The sequence below is a fragment of the Austrofundulus limnaeus genome, unplaced genomic scaffold (assembly GCF_001266775.1).
Source record: "Austrofundulus limnaeus strain Quisiro unplaced genomic scaffold, Austrofundulus_limnaeus-1.0 Scaffold78, whole genome shotgun sequence".
Taxonomy (NCBI): Eukaryota; Metazoa; Chordata; class Actinopteri; order Cyprinodontiformes; family Rivulidae; genus Austrofundulus; species Austrofundulus limnaeus.
The window spans coordinates 1,419,512-1,435,644 of record NW_013952480.1 but is presented as its reverse complement, the minus strand read 5'-3'; the positions used below and the strand labels follow the sequence as shown (position 1 = coordinate 1,435,644).

At 39.1% G+C, this 16,133-nt stretch overlaps 1 protein-coding gene and 1 long non-coding RNA gene across 2 annotated transcripts in view; one reads left to right on the top strand and one right to left on the bottom strand.

Moving 5' to 3' along the window:
* The window catches only part of satb1a (SATB homeobox 1a), a gene marked incomplete at its 5' end in the record, with an annotated part of 19,349 nt that extends 5,200 nt beyond the window's left edge, over positions 1–14,149 (top strand). Inside the window, 5 exon segments of the mRNA XM_014011237.1 lie at positions 1,604–2,139; positions 4,588–4,785; positions 6,306–6,461; positions 10,036–10,239; positions 11,055–14,149. Of these exon segments, the coding sequence (XP_013866691.1) occupies positions 1,604–2,139; positions 4,588–4,785; positions 6,306–6,461; positions 10,036–10,239; positions 11,055–11,897 (1,937 nt within the window). The 3' untranslated portion in view covers positions 11,898–14,149.
* On the bottom strand, positions 3,605–10,116 carry LOC106519524 (uncharacterized). The gene is made up of 3 exons (XR_001310454.1): positions 10,027–10,116; positions 4,571–4,709; positions 3,605–3,641 (listed from the first exon to the last, which is right to left on the bottom strand). It is a non-coding gene; the product is annotated as an uncharacterized LOC106519524 (long non-coding RNA).
* Positions 14,150–16,133: the final 1,984 nt, after the last annotated feature.

Below are 16,133 nucleotides of genomic sequence, written 5' to 3'. Positions count from 1 at the left end.
CGTGTGTGCTGTGATGCATTTTATTTGGCATCTGAAAATACATTTCCTCTAAGGTATTTTTAATCTGCAAAGAGCTTCACTGAGTGAGTAGTGGAGCTCAGCAGACAGTTTAACTTTCACTTTCAGTTTCACCAGTTATTTGCTCTGTTACTGCTGAGAGCCTGCAGGAGTCATGGGCGGGGTGTGTGGGGTGGGGGGTGGGGAGGTGTGCTCCGTGATGAGGAAGCTTGGCTTAAAGACACGTCCCAGAGGCGTTTCTGGTACCAAAAGGCATCTCTGGTCCCCACCTGTCGTTTTGCTCCTCAGCATGGCTTCCTAAAAATGCTGCAGGATTTCTCAAACAGGCATGAATGAGTCAAAGCAAGGCTTTGGGCATGTTTTTTATGAGTATAACATGATATAAAACTCAAAAAATTGATTTTACATGATATTGCCCCTTTAAGAATTTGATAAAATATACCATTTAAAAAGTAATTTGAAAAGCAAAACTTACAACCGGCAATCAAAATCTTAAAGCAATACGTAAAGTCTTTGTCTTGTTTTTGTGAGACAAAATATATTTTATCAGCTTCCTAGGCTAGCTAGCTAGCCTGCTTTCCAATCTGATGCTATTACCTTTATGCACAGTTACAGAATGGTAAATTAAAACTGATCAATAAACTAACAAATAAACGATGTTAATTATTTTTAACCTTACCCTTTGCGATTTTTGTTTGTACATCTAAGAGTTTTTCTCAATATTTTAGGCACAAATCTAATTCCATAGAAACCTTCATAATATTTCTGCTGAAATAACCATGCAACGCTCAGATTAGGTGTGAACTTGTCAGTRGCTATGTTTACATGAGCAAAATTYTTTGATCAAATTGAAATGWATTAGGATTAAAAAATTGRTTGTTTATTTCCAACTACTTTTGTAAACATACACCTCTGACCACTGTGGGGTGAACAGGCCTGTTTTAACCATATATTAGTAGCTTTGTGACACTGTGTGAAAATGTTGCARCACCTTCTGTCATTCTGACAGCCATTCTTCATCCAGGTGACTAATCTCACCACCTGTCCATCACTGGTACTGGTTGTGGGGTATGATGCTTGTCATGAGCACATGTCATCACCAGGCTATAATATCATTATATTCTACCTGCTGGTCAGAATGTAAAGGCCATTCATTGTCCAAAACAGTATAAAAAGAATAATAATTTCAGAAGTTCAAGTGAACTTTTTAAAATCGTATTTATCTTTGATGTTGGACACAACTCTAATAGAAAATAAAAAATATGGTGAAAATATTTAGGTTGTCTAATTAAAATAGTTAACATTATAAATCATTGAAACAGAATACCTGAAGTCTACCTCATACCTGCTAACATCTGCTGGCAGCAATAAGGAACACCTGTTCATGTTAACCAGCAGCTGTGAAGTGAAGCAGTTCTAGGGGGGTCCAGGGGTATGTTCCTATCCGAACATGTTCTATCTACCAAAGTGGGGTCTGGCAGAAATAGTTTGGGAACCAGTGATTTAGAAAGGGGATGCAACAACACAAGCATAAATAAAGGATAACTCTGCATCTGTCTTTTCTTTTCCTTTCTTCTATCTCCAGAGACTGACAGCTTTTCAGAGCAGACCACCGAGATCCCCCTCTCCCAACAGCCGGCTGCAGGAAGTCCAACCGATCAGAACTCCAACCTTTTTTTCCCTCATGGAGCAGTCGCCAACATTTGTGGTCGCTCAGCTCTTGGTCTCCACCCTCCTGGGTTGGTCACCCAGCCTCTCAGCTCCCAAATGGTCAACCAGCAGCTGGTCATGGCCCAGTTTCTCAACCAGCAGTATGCTGTTAACCGCATGCTGGCTGGCCCAGGTCTCTCCTCTCCGCAACAGCAGTATCTCAACCACCCTCCTGTAGGGAGGGCTCCCACCATCGTCTTTTCCAAGCCTCCCGAATCTCAGGCCTTGCAGCAGGCGCAGTGCGGCCCGGGTGGAGGTGCTGCGACCGCGCCACAAAATCAGGCAGCAGTTGCGACTTCGGTGGGACCAACGGACGTATCGAGTGACATCTACCAAAACGTGAGAGAGGAGCTGAAGAGGGCAGGCATCTCCCAGGCCATCTTCGCCCGCGTGGCCTTTAATAGAACACAGGTACGTCTCGTAAGGACGCACGGAATGAAAAACTGTTTTCTGGTGCTCTGGTGTTGTCTTGGTTTGCTCATTGGCATGGCACACTCTGCAGTGCCCCCCCTCCCCTCGTGCATGTGTGAAAATGTGTTTGTGCCAGCTCTCTGCAGTGCAAAGCTGGTGCCAGCAGTAAAGCAGCTGCTAGGCCGACTAATCAGAACCCCTTCGAGAAATGTTGCCTCGCTCCCTAACTCTTGCCTGATCCCATTGTCCTTCTATCTCACCACCTTTCACTCTGGCAGCCTTTCCGTTCTCCTAATCTCTACCTCCCAAGGGCCAATCCATCTTTTTTATCTTTTACTTTCCCTGTCTTCCTTTGTTTGGATCCGAATCTTGCTTTGCCATCGTCTGTAAAACAAAAATGATACATTATTGGAGCCCATCATCTTCTGTTCCGCATCACTCTGACATAAATAGCACATAAATGGCAAGCAAAGCCATCAATTATTATTACTGTTATTAATATTAATACAACAGACATGATTTCTTGCTAGCAGTAAGGCACCTTGGTACCAGCCRTACACACTGGGCACTGCGCCAAAACATTATCTGGAAGTTAATGACACATTTGACAATTCAAACAAAGGCCCCTTTTGTTTTTGTTTTTGTTTTTTGGGKTTTTTTATGCAGTTGATCCAGTGGTGATTTATGATTTGAATAAGATGTTACACTCATGCCATTTATCTGCTAGTGTGAAATCGTCTTGGGGAGGAAGCATCACAGTTAGCACGAGGGGTTTGGTGGGTTTTCTGTCAGAATAACGCCAGCTGAACAAATATATACAGGGTTTTGCTGTGCACTGATGAACTTGCTGTAGGGTTTTGTTCTCCTAGAATGTAATCCCAAGCTGCATATGGACAAGCTTTTATAAATTTCTTTCATGCATAGGAACCTGACACCTGCTGTCTTTGCATAAAGACAATGAAAGATGTGTGATGTTTTGCACAAGATCCATTCATGTATGTATGACGCCTCTGAGAGTTTCTAATGGTTGAAATTATCTGAACATAACTATAATCAACATCTAAATGTCAAAAGAAAACACCATCAAATGGTGGAAGGAACATAATTGGTTTGCAACTGTTTTCTATACTTTGGATGTCTTAAAGTGGAATTCTGTGATAAGGTTAGGAAAAAATAATATCTTACCTGTCTTAGATAGCTCTTCACTGATCTCATATGGGAGATCATGATATGCCATGATATATGCCATGAGGAAGTTCGGCTTGGAGACACATCCCAGAGGCGTTTCTGGTCCCCACCTGTCGTTTTGCTCCTCAGCATGGCTGCCTAAAAACTCTGCAGGATTTCTCAAACATGCATGAATGAGTCAAAGCACGGCTTTGCTCCTTTAAGTTACAGTATTTGGAYGGAATTGCCAAATAAGGTCTGGACTTACTAACTACAATTTGGTCATCTTCATTCTCCTCTCACTCTGGGTCAGACTCTGGCTCCAACATGTGAGGCTGAATGGACAAGTCTGTTGTTGACATCTTTTAATTTATTTGCAATTAATTGTCAAAACCCCCTCTGTCAAACTAAAATTAACTGGTCTAGAAGCTGGAGGGCGTGGGGCTTGAAGCCCTTTGTTTGGATTTGAAGAGGCAGCCTCAAAATGAGCTGCTTTGAGACACACCTCAGAAACGGGGTGAAAGAGGGGCTTGTGGAGTTACAGTAAGGAGGAATTCAGACCAAAGTATTGCAGTTCCACTTTATAAAGACCCCAAGTGAATGATTTAAATCAGAAAAAGAAGGATTTAAAAGCATGACTTCAATGTCAAAAATCTCAGAGGTTCAGGGGAAAGCTGTTTTTTAAACCTTTACACGGCCATCAGTTTCACATGATCCAAACATTTAGGACAGATATTGTAACTTGTTGCTAAAATTGATAGCTACTATAGCTGCTGACAATAATTGTGATGGAAAATATAGAATACATATAAATAACTGGATAATGCAAAAGTTTATAGTCTTCAGCAAAAGTCTGGAGACACAACAAATCGAGTTTAGTTAGTGAAAACTGTGGTCAATAATGACTGAAAATTATTATTATTATTATTATTATTATTATTATTATTATTATTATTATTATTATTATTATTATCATTATAAGGACACAGCATCTACAACATGAATTTAATAGATCGTCATATCCATAAGCAACTTATATAGGATTTTGATTCATGCTAAAACTTAAAAATAATAACAGTGRTGCTGATTGTAGTTTTTATTTAATGCTTTGTTACATGTTTATATCAGTCTCAGTCTTAATGACACCATCTATCTTATTTTGTGAAGAACCTTTGAAAATAACTACACATTCATTTATTTCAAATGATTGTACATACTGTATTCATGGAAMCTTGCATACCTCTTCAGGCTAATGAGCACTCACTTGTGTGTGTTTATTAGGGCCTTCTGTCCGAGATCCTACGGAAGGAGGAGGATCCAAAGCACGCCTCCCAGTCCCTGCTGGTCAACCTGAGGGCCATGAACGGTTTCCTGCAGCTCCCCGAGGCCGAGAGGGATCGCATCTACCAAGACGAGAAAGAGAGGAGTCTGACGGGATTCACGCCCAGCTGCAACAACACACCCCCTAGATCCACACAGGTCAGCTGGGACTGAAAGAAGTAAACTTGAGCCAGTCAGACAAACTTGTCCTGAGATTCTTAACTTTACTCACAATCATAGTGCAATATCTCTATCAGTTCTGTTTTTTTGATGTCAGAAACCACTGCAAGTATTAAATACACCTTACAAAATCAGTTGTAAATAAGCATGAGACAAACAATATTTAATGTGATTACATGATTAAAATTGATAAATTGCTGGGTTTAAGCATCCAAATCCAGCATATCAGCACCTTAACTATCAAGCTTGTTAATGGAAAGTTGGTTTTGTTTTGGTATCACATAGAGACATTTTGGCCCCTGGCTGTGTTATACTGGTTAGCAAGAAACATTGTAGCATTGTTAGCATTTAGCATAAGCCTTTAGACTAGGGGTGGGCAATCCTGGTCCTCGACGGCCRCAGCCCTGCATGTTTTACGTGTTTCTCTGCTCCTGCACACCTGATTTGAATAAATGGGTGATTATCAGGCTTCTGCAGAACTTGGATGGGGGTAACTCAATAACCGAATCAGAGGGATCAGGAAAAARGTAAAACACACAGGGCTGCGGCCCTTGAAGACCAGGAGTGCGCACCCCTGCTTTAAACAAACAGCATAACTGAAAACTTATATTGTATAATCAGTTTATGGATCGTCTCTAAAGTAGACGATTGTTTTATTACTAATATGTTTTATGTTGTTGAGGACAAGAGAGCGCAGGGAGTGGTTGTGAAAATATTAGTTTATTGTTTTTATATAAAAATCACCAAAGCAAGTCCGCATTAATAATTAAAACTGTATAACTCAGTTCTTTTTGTTTCCTTTTCCACTTAAAAGTTTGTAACTGATCACTTTATTATTTTGTTATTTTGATAAAGACAGGTTGAACGCGAATTTGGGAAATGTGGAGAATAGCGAGGGATTGGGGAGCTTAGCTTGGGCATAAAGAAAAAGGGGCAAATAAGATGGGGATATATTTTAAGTACTCTTGAAAAAAATGCAACAAGATTTTTTTTATTACGTGGTAAATGGACTGTMCTTATAGTATCAGTCTAGCCTACCAGTCTACTAAAAGCACCTCCTAATTGATGCACTCATTTACACATGCACACAYATTTATACAACAYTCTACTACATCTCTACAAAACTAATCTGAATAAATCATTCTATAGTGTCTGATCAGTGCTTTTAGAACACATTTACACACGTGGCACAAATCAGAGTTGATCAGGGTCTTGCCCAGGGACACTACATGTGACTGATGGAATCAAACCTCCAACTCTMTGGTCTGATCTAACAACTGAACCACAGCTGCYCCTTATTTAAGGATCACAGAGGCCTTTTCATTGTGCTGCAGTTAGGCCTCTTCTTGAATTTAAAGCAACMCTTCTGTGGATGAAAAGAGTCAAGWGATCCTGGCTCCACATTTCATAATAGTGTGTTTGCACAAATACAATGAGTGCATTAGTTTGTGTGGAACACATTTCAGTGAAATCCTCCCTTCCTGTGTGTCTCTTTGCAGGCAAGACTGTCTCCAGTCACAGGTGACAGTGGGTTGAGGACCGACAGCTGTGTTCTCAACGTCAAYGCCTCCATCTATGAAGAGATTCAGCATGAGATGAAGCGAGCCAAGGTGTCTCAGGCTCTGTTCGCCAAAGTTGCTGTCTCCAAGAGTCAGGTACTTGAGCAGCACATCCCACGATCGCGTCAAATCCACACCCTTATTCACCCACTGGTTTCTGTTGGTTCATTAAATGTTTAAATTTGGCATTTTTGATAGCGCTACATTTGCAGCTGAATGGGGGGAAATGTGTGTGTGCRGAGAGAAGCCCAGATAATCAACCAGCAGCTGTACTCTGCAGAGGACTATCATCAGTGCATCTGACTGCTATTGTGTCCTAAATTATTGCTTTAATAGTTGCCATACATACACACTCACAAGCACACACACACTTCTTATTTATGCACACGGACATACTGTACAAATGCACACAACTACACACATGCACAAACGCACACAGGCACTCAAATCCACTAATACAACAATACACACACATGATTTGAGTGTTTATTGTTCTCATTTTTATGGCGGCCCCATAAGCTTGTTATTGCCTTTTGTTTTGAGGATAATTTCCCTTCACAAAACGGGGGGAGAGTTTAGCTGTCTCTCTTTCCCCTATTCTCGAACAGAGCTTCAATTTTTACACACTTTTCTTTCCCTTTCACTTTTTTTCCCCCTCTTTCTCCCCTCCTCTCCACATCTCCCTTTCTGTGCTACCCAGTCATTTGGCAGGCAGAGCCACGCTGAATCTCTCGGTCTTATCTGCACTGTGCATCTGGTTGGCATTTTGTTCTAAAACTGGGCTTCATCCAGGTGTGTGCTCGCGCGCACGTGTGTGTGTGTGTGTGTGTGTGTTAGTGCGCCTCTAATCACGCTGCAGTTCGTGATTATAGCCTCAAACTGCCACTCACAAGTTTCCTCTCCCGTGATGCTGAAACAATTAAAGCTGATAAGAAATTCTCCAAAGATTAGTCGACACCTTCAAAAATGTTTTTTATTGCACATGTAAAAATAGAGGAAGCCATTTTAGGTAGTTTGTGAGAAAAATGTAACTTTAGATTTTTATTTTCATTAATTAACACCCTTTAGCACATCCAGTCCCTAACTAAAAGCCCAACATTTATTGAAAGAATGTATATCGTCCAACATCTTTATGCCAGTGTTTAAGACTAAGAAATGACAGTTATAGATRTTTTGGCTAAACCAAGAAAATGTCATTATGAGCAAGCTTATGCAACATTATATCTCACATAATCTATTAGAGCAGAGGAGCCCAAAGTGGGGCCCGTGGGCCAAATTTGGCCCGCCAAGCCATTTGATTTGGCCCACCAACAGTTGCCAAAGTTACACGGTTGTAACCTGTTATCCTATAGAAACACAGTATTTCCATTGGTCAAATGACTAAATAAAAGGGCTGTAGTGAAGGTAGTTTTCATTCATGGTGCTGGTATATCTTTGATTTATTAGGATTAAACATGAAACATGAAATGACAACAAGAAATATTTAGATAAGATTTAACCCCGCATGTAGATTTGCACACTTTATAAGGCCACAAAAACTCATATTTTATCAATGTATAAAATGTCCCATGAGCCTTTGCTACTTGAGTGTATGGCAGACTTTCTCCAAGTGCACAAACTAAAACAAAAGAGGGCCATTGCAAAGCTTAATCATTAAAAATAAAGGACTACTTTAAAAAGTATTTGTATTTCATGCATTATCTTACTGCATTTGGCCCGCAGCCATGGATAGATTTTCATTTTGGCCCTTTCAGGGAAAATGTTTGGGCACCCCTGTATTAGAGCTTAGAGTATGTGTTATAAGTCAAGCCCAGCTGCTATCACAACAAATACTAGCTCAATATACAGTATGTAAAAACACACAATTTTAATGGAGATTAAAGTCAATAACTGTGGCAGCCATCATGAATCTGGTTGACTCCAAAGTTTATTTGATTATGTCAGTCATGTGATTACTTTCTAAACGTTTTAGTAAAATCAGATCAGTGGTTTAGACACGGTAATCGGTCTCAGTGTGTGCACGTTAATCTATTAGCAAAAGATCCACAGTTTGAATTTGAATGAAATTTCTAAAAAAGTAATCAGTGGGTCTTTGAAAAATTCACTTTTGCTATTAACTCGATCAAAGGTGGCCGCCATGGCAAATGAAATACAAAACTGTCTCAAAAAGTTTTTTTTTTAATATGACAACACATTTTTTTTTTCACTATATCCCAGTAGAACCAAAAAGCAAAGCAAACTTTTTTTTAATTTGTGATGCTGTTTAAACTTATGCAGTGTTGTTCGGCTAATTTGACTTTTTCAGCAATCCTCTGTAGATTTATATGCCAGGCAGTGTCAATAAAAATATGTAAATTTTGAGAATATGAAGATATAAATTTGTGTCGCTGCTGTAACATTGCATCAGCCACTGAACTGTGGATTTAGCTTTTGAAGCCTTGAGTTCRGGGTTTCAGCCATCGATGTGTCAGTCTTATAAAGCTCAATGYTAAAAGTGAGCAGTGGGTCGGAGTAAGAAGAAACAGTGGAAAATATGAACTCCCATGRGGAAGCTGTTTGACTTTCACAACATGTTTTCCCACAAAGCATTTCCTGCTTTAAATGCTTTATTGTAATGGGAACACATTTTTAAAAATACACAAATTCAATGGTAGCAGAGGATTGAGGACAGTGGCGGATCTAGAAAATTTTCCATGGGGGGCAAGGGGGGCAACCCCTGTAGATCCGCCCCTGGTCGAGGAACACTTTGTCTCAGTATTTAAAATTAGCATTCATTTCATGTCATCCTATAAAGGAACATTTATTATTTTAATGTATATAAATCAGGCACTAAATTTACCTTAAACCTACTTACATTTACAGTTTTTTAAAGAGTTTTCACCATTAAAGAATATATCATCAGAAATCTGTCTTGTCTTTATTACCCAAATAAAATCATAACTTAATTGTTCAAAAAAAACTTTGTAAAACTTTTAATGCATGAAGTGGCAAGAACTTTCTATTTAAGAAATATAGCAAAGGGCCATAACTCTGGTAAGAAATGGTACAGTGCAAAATGTCCCACCAGGTTTTGTCAAATTCTTTTTCAAGGTGTAAGAGGAGTTGAGCTGACAAAAAAACTACTAATAGGTGGACAGATGTTTCGAGCCATAACATAATGCAACTCTGGTGTAGAAAGTGCACTTTTAATTTGATATCAATAATATGTCCAAAGTTGTGTGACTGTATCATTCAGCAAAACAGTTTGGCAAGTGAGACTGTATATAACCAGATCACAGTGATAGAGCAATTTATCATTCACATGGGTACTGAATATTCTTAGAAATAGATTCCTGAATGTTAGGATGGTGAGACACGGCCCATCCACTTTGACTCTGAGAAGTGGAGAACAACAGGGTCGTGTTCTCAGTCCTCTTTACTCTCTTTATAAACGGCTGCACTTGTACTAACATTTTTGTCAGAATTAGCTGCTGACATTAGCTGCACTATTAAGCAGTGCCATCATTGCCAGTCCTGGCTCCACGTMCGGTTGCACTTGCCACGTCAGCAGTGCCAGCTTGACACCAGACCTGGCCCACACATGTCTGCAATGTGGCATATTTCTTTGCAGTTTCACACAGTAAGTTTGGCTTGTAATAAGTTAAACCTCTTGTTACTGTACCTCCTGAAGGGGTGGCTTTGTGAGCTTCTACGTTGGAAAGAGGATCCCTGCCCGGAGAACCGGACCCTGTGGGAGAACCTGTGCATGATCCGCCGATTCCTCAGCCTGACGCAGACCGAACGAGAYGCCATCTATGAGCAGGAGAGCTGCAACATGTCTTCACAGCAGTACTGCGCTGACAGGCTCACACTGCTCAGCAATGACAACACACTGGTAAAGCCACAACAAAAACAAYTCCATTACACTTACAAATAATTATTCTAAAAACACAATCACCAGGAAAGTAAACTAAATTAAAATATTCTTAACTGGGTAATTTTAAGAAAAGACATACCATCTTCAGGGTATGTAACAGAAAATAGCACAACAGTAAATGTCAAAAATGAAAAAAGATGATTATCACAATAAAGATGATTCATGAAGCTGATTAGATTTTTTTTCACTGCTCTTCTACAGATTTATGTTGTTTTTATAACCCAGACTCATAAACAAAAGGTTATGCAGGACTATGAGTGCACTGTTCATAAAGAAAATACTATTCTAGTATCAGGCAAGGAAAATTCATCTCTGTTCTGCAGCTACAATAAAGACAGCCTCATACATAAACACATTGCAGACTGAGATAAAACAGTCAACTATACAATTTATTTCTTACCAGATCAAATCAGAATGATAATTGCATTTGCTAAATATTGCATTTTCAACTAGATCCAGTAAATCCTGCACACAATTTGACTTCTTTTAGGCAGTACAGCTGCCAGTGAAAAACATTGACTGAATATTTTTAATTGGTTATTTAGATTTAGGTCTAACACTTCTTTGTGTTTGACCTAATTATTAATTATTATGAAATTATTAATTAATTGATTACTTTAAAAATCATTAATGGTTATAAACCAAGTCAATATTCCTTATTTTAAGACAATCACTTCAATCATATGCTAACTTGATTTTGAAACAGCTAAAGTTCAAATAAAATGTGTCTTCTTATTGTTACTGATAATGATTTTATTGATTTCTTTCAACAGTACCAACACAACTCCCCAGTGATTCAGCAACACCATCTTCAACCCCATCAACCACTTCAGACAGAACCAGGGATTCACTTGTCTCCAAGGCAACCATGTGCAGCCTCACCAGCCGAGTCGGAGGGCGGGGGTGCATGGGGGCACCTGAGAGTACACACGGAGGGCAGAGGCAGCTGCGACGTCGCGGGAGAGAACGGCATGGAATGGGTGGAGGGGGGGGAGGAGAACAGGGACTGGGGCGTCGCTGAGCGAGCACGGGGTACCGGTAGGGAAAACACAGAGCAGATAAGAAATGGAAACATGGCCGAGGAGGACAAAGACGAGGACACGCAGGGCAGTAAAAGTGGAAAAGTTCAAGACAAGCTGTATGTGAAGAGGGAAGACAATGGGGTGCCAGAGGTCTGCACCGAGGACAGAAARGCAGGAGGTGGAGATGAGGTCCACAGCGAGGGGCTAAACGTGTCCGGCGACGCCCTGGGAATCTTGCAGAGCTTCATCCAGGAAGTGGGCCTCAACCCGGACGAGGAGGCGATCCACACCCTCTCTGCCCAGCTGGGCCTGCCTAAATACATCATCCGCAGCTTCTTCAACAGCCAAGACCAAGGGCAAAGTGASGACTATAGCCAGAGCCCGATGCACCATTACGATCACCATCAAGGCTTTGCAGACCTTCCGATACCAGACGTGACTACACAGGAACTGGAAATGCATCAAAAGCCAGAAGAACAGAAAGATGAGGAGAAACAAACAGGTAGAAGTGAAACAAGTGAGGGTTATGTTTTAAAAGAACTGGATGTCGCCACTCAGACTATCCCTCTTGTGAAGGAGGAACAAGAAAGTTAACCTAAACCTGATGTTTCACCTTGTGAAGTGTTACAATCCCTGTGATGATTTGTTTACTGATATTCTTCARCACTGATCCAAATGGAGATCAGTCACATTTACAAAGTGCTCCTAGACAGGCTGGCAGTATTTTTGTTTCAGGTAATACACATGTGCCGTTATCAACAGTGGGGGGAAATAGAAAAGTTTTGCTGGTTACGAGACAAGGAAGGACCAAAATCACATTGATGCACGAACAGCAGAAACTGTGCAGAGAACCACGCATGCATATATTTACTCCTAAAGTCTATTAAAAATCACAGACTAACCTGACATTCACTCTGATGAACTGTAAGAGGAAACTGAAGTCTCCGTAGAAATCTCACACAGGTGGTCCTCGGAGACATGGGAAGACCCTCTTGCTGTGAGATGAYAGAGTTACCTCACCACTTTAAGTGTTGATAAAGATTAATGTTGCTGACAGTACAATTCAAACATAAGGAAGCAGTTTGGCTTGTTTGAAAGAGAAACTTTCATTTTAAAAAAACAGAGCAATGGCAGCATGAATAAAGCACTGGACTTCAAACATCGACGTCTTTTAGACGAACAAGACCAAAGTGGAGATGTGTGGCAGAAACTAAACCACTAACTAAACTAAAGCATGGTGGAGGTGGAGTGGTGATTAATTAGTCTCCCTTTGTATAACAGTATTCAAATKTGTTCGGCACTTTTCAGTTGAAATGTAAACCGTCACACATTGATCAATTGAGTATTGAATCCAGTATCGATATCGGCATCGGTCCRGAGTATTGGGGCATTTTGAACGACTACAACTTGTAAATGCTGCTATGAGGACACAACAACTCACAACTGTTACTAAACGGAAGCAACATAATAAAGAAAGTGGGTCWCAAATCTTCTGTAATGACAAGAGAGACTAATAAGGTCATACAAATGATAATTACTTCCGGTTATTGCTGCTAACGTCGTTAACGTTTCATTGAATCAGTTTATTCTCAATGCACAACTCCCAAATTTTACTAAGTTCATAGGTAAGCAGTTAAGYGACATTTTATGTGTTTTTTCATTCATTTGGGGTTGAAGCTACTTATTTTAAAACTTGATGTTTTCATGATGTCCTGATATGKTAAAAAAGGCTTAACATTAACAAGGGTATGCTTTTATTATATTAGTTTAGGACTTTCTGTAAATTGAGCATCCTTGTTGCACTTGAGGCATGGATAACTGTGACGGAGCGTACAGAGAAAGGTTCACGTGTGTCTCAAAACAACATCAAATCAATAAGTATCAGATCTTTTTTTAGAAGAATAAACTTTAATACCAGAAAGGTTTGCCTTTAATTAATTTGTACTATTTCCGTATGTTTTTATTCTAAGAGCTTCTTAATGTTGCTGTTGTAGGTTGACTTGGACTTTGTCAATTTTTTTTGCTCATGTTTGTCTGTTTTATGTTCATCTTCACACAATAACATCAGTCTGATTGTTGTCATATGAAGCTGAAACAGTTTTTAATCCATGAGGGGGTTGAACATAATAAACACGTACAGGTTTTACTATGGGGATTAATGGGAAATAAATAAATGAACCTATTTCTCATGCTGGTTCACAATATTAACTTTTATTGTGCTACTTAAGGTGAAAAAATGCTACAGAAGAGCTCACCGTTTTGATACAGTATTAGTATTTATGAGTATTGTAGCAAATGTAAAATCAACTGGATTTTACACATTTTTATTCAAATGTTGGTCAAAGTAATGAATCATTTCTTCATAAAAAAGGGTTGAGATCATATAAAACTAAACATTAGGTCAGTTAATTTTCTGCAGAAGACTTTTATAACYTTTATTTGCCTTAATTTAGATCACTTTATGTCCTTTTTGTTGGATTACCCATTGAAAACAGAAAAAAGGGACGAATTACATGCTCCACTATAAATTGGAGTGTTTAATATTATGCAAATGTTTTATTACTTTATCATACAGACAAAATGTAGTGATTGCATTCATTAACAGATTGTTTAAGACAAACTTATTTAGGACTCAATATTGGAACAATTATTCTCAAAATGGAGCAAAGAATGAAAACAATAAAACGTAGGGTTTATTTTAGGTGAAAGAGTTGTAAAAATATTAATTAGCAGATTAAGATGTGTTTTTTTACAATTTTCRGTGCTTTTTTTTCTTGCCCTGATTGAGTGGATCGGCGATGTTTATTTTCAGCCATCAGACAATAAATATCCTGTCATGTTGCTCACTGGTGTGTCAGTGGATCTGTGGTTTTCTTCTATCACATGTCCTTTGGCGCTCACAGTATTTTCTGCCTACTATCCCTCAATGCCTTAACTCTGTTGGTACAAAATGTTATTTCTCTCCATGCCCCTGTTTGCCTGTTTGTGCCCCTGACTCTCACGTGTCTCCCCACTGAGACTCCTCACATCACAGCTCCTTTAGTATACAGAGAAATTGCAACGTTCAAGCCCCATTTGGTCAGAATAGCTTCACAGAGTAGTTCAACGAAGCTCCGCACTTTACTGCCATCTGTTTCCATGACAATACTTTGGTCGGGGCCAAGGAGAGGCCATGAAAGCCTCATCATCAGTAATATTAGCTGCAATAATGATGATAATGGTGCTCTTGAAAAGCCCTGCCGGTGATAATGATGGTAATAGCAATGATGGTCATTATTTCTGCTTTGTGGTAACTCCCAACMACGCAGGCAAACACTTCACTGCACTATTATCAATTCAAAAAATTTAAATCTCTTTTGGTATCTAATGAGTAAAATCTGTATCACAAGGATTTTTGCTTATGGCTGTTTTGTTTGGGTTCTTGTGTCGATTGGTGACATTTAGTGATGAAGGCATTTTTTTAAACACAGACAGATCAGCCTGACTTGTCTGACCTCAAAAATTGCTCTAATTACGTTGACATAAAAGTGTGGCTGAACAGCCCCTTCAGTGTTTTTAGTTATTTATGAAAAGGTTTTCTGTCCTTGGTGATGTGACACAACTGATTTTAATCAGTGCAGATTGGCATCAGAATTTCTGTCAGGCTTGCTCTGTCTGAGATGACAGTATTTTCTGCATTTGTTCCAGCACAAAAATGAGAGGAAAAAAAAGTTTCCTGACAGTGAGGAATTTTTACATCTTTTGCAATTTCATTATGGTAATTCCTAAACAGTTTGATAAATTCAAAGTGATTTCAGTATATTTTACAGCCGGTGGAGTCAGATTGAGATACAGTGCAATGGAACTGTTTGAAATCTCCAGGAAGTTGTTGTGGTAAACTTCATCATTTTGAAATTGGCTTCCTAAATCTGTTTGGTCGGCCAATGAGTTATCAGTAGGACTGTGTAAGCAAAAGTCCAATACTTAGATAAAAAAAAGTTACATTACAACAATCCATCAGTCATGTATTGTAGAATTTACAGATAGAAGTACCCTAGTTTTACTTTAGGTCATWAGACAACCTACTGGGAATTTGACCCCCCAAAACAACTAAAGGAAGCAAAATTCTGCTATTATTATGAATTTTGTTCTATGAGACTCAATCACATCATCCCAGCCTGCAAACAGAGATGGCRGCATCATTCTGTGATGTAAAGAATTTTTATACTGAGACTGAGAGAAAAGGCAGGATAGACAGAAAAATGAAAGCTGGAGAACCTCCATGAAAATCTCCAAATATCAAGCCAAGTTGAGCCTCACAAACCCACATATTCTTTTTTTTTTTTGAATGAGAGAGAAATCTAGAATAAAAAACTTTTATCCGCTGCATTTCCTTTTTAAAAGCTGTTGAGGTGTAACTTTTCTACAAAGCAGAAGGGAAGAAACTTCGTGCCCACTTCAATCAATCCCAAGAATATTTTGTCACAAGTAAAGCAATAAACGGTCAGTATATTTCATTTTATTAAAAGATTTTACATCAGTGTGTAACAACTTGTAGTTTTCACTTTCTATATGACCTTTTGCTTATAATGAAACTCAAAACAAATGGTTTGATCTCCTGATGTTGTTGTTGCTGAAAAGACTTACACCATACCATCAGCTACCCACTGATTAAAGGACATTTTTTTACTTAAGATTATTTTAGCACAACTTTATGGTTATTAAAAAAAAGTGGGAATAAAGCACTGGGCAAATATGACAAGTTTCCTCATTTTAGTTTGCTTCCAAGGAACCTGAACATTTTTATTTCTGTATTTTTTGGCCATTTAAATTCTTTCAAGCCTTATATAT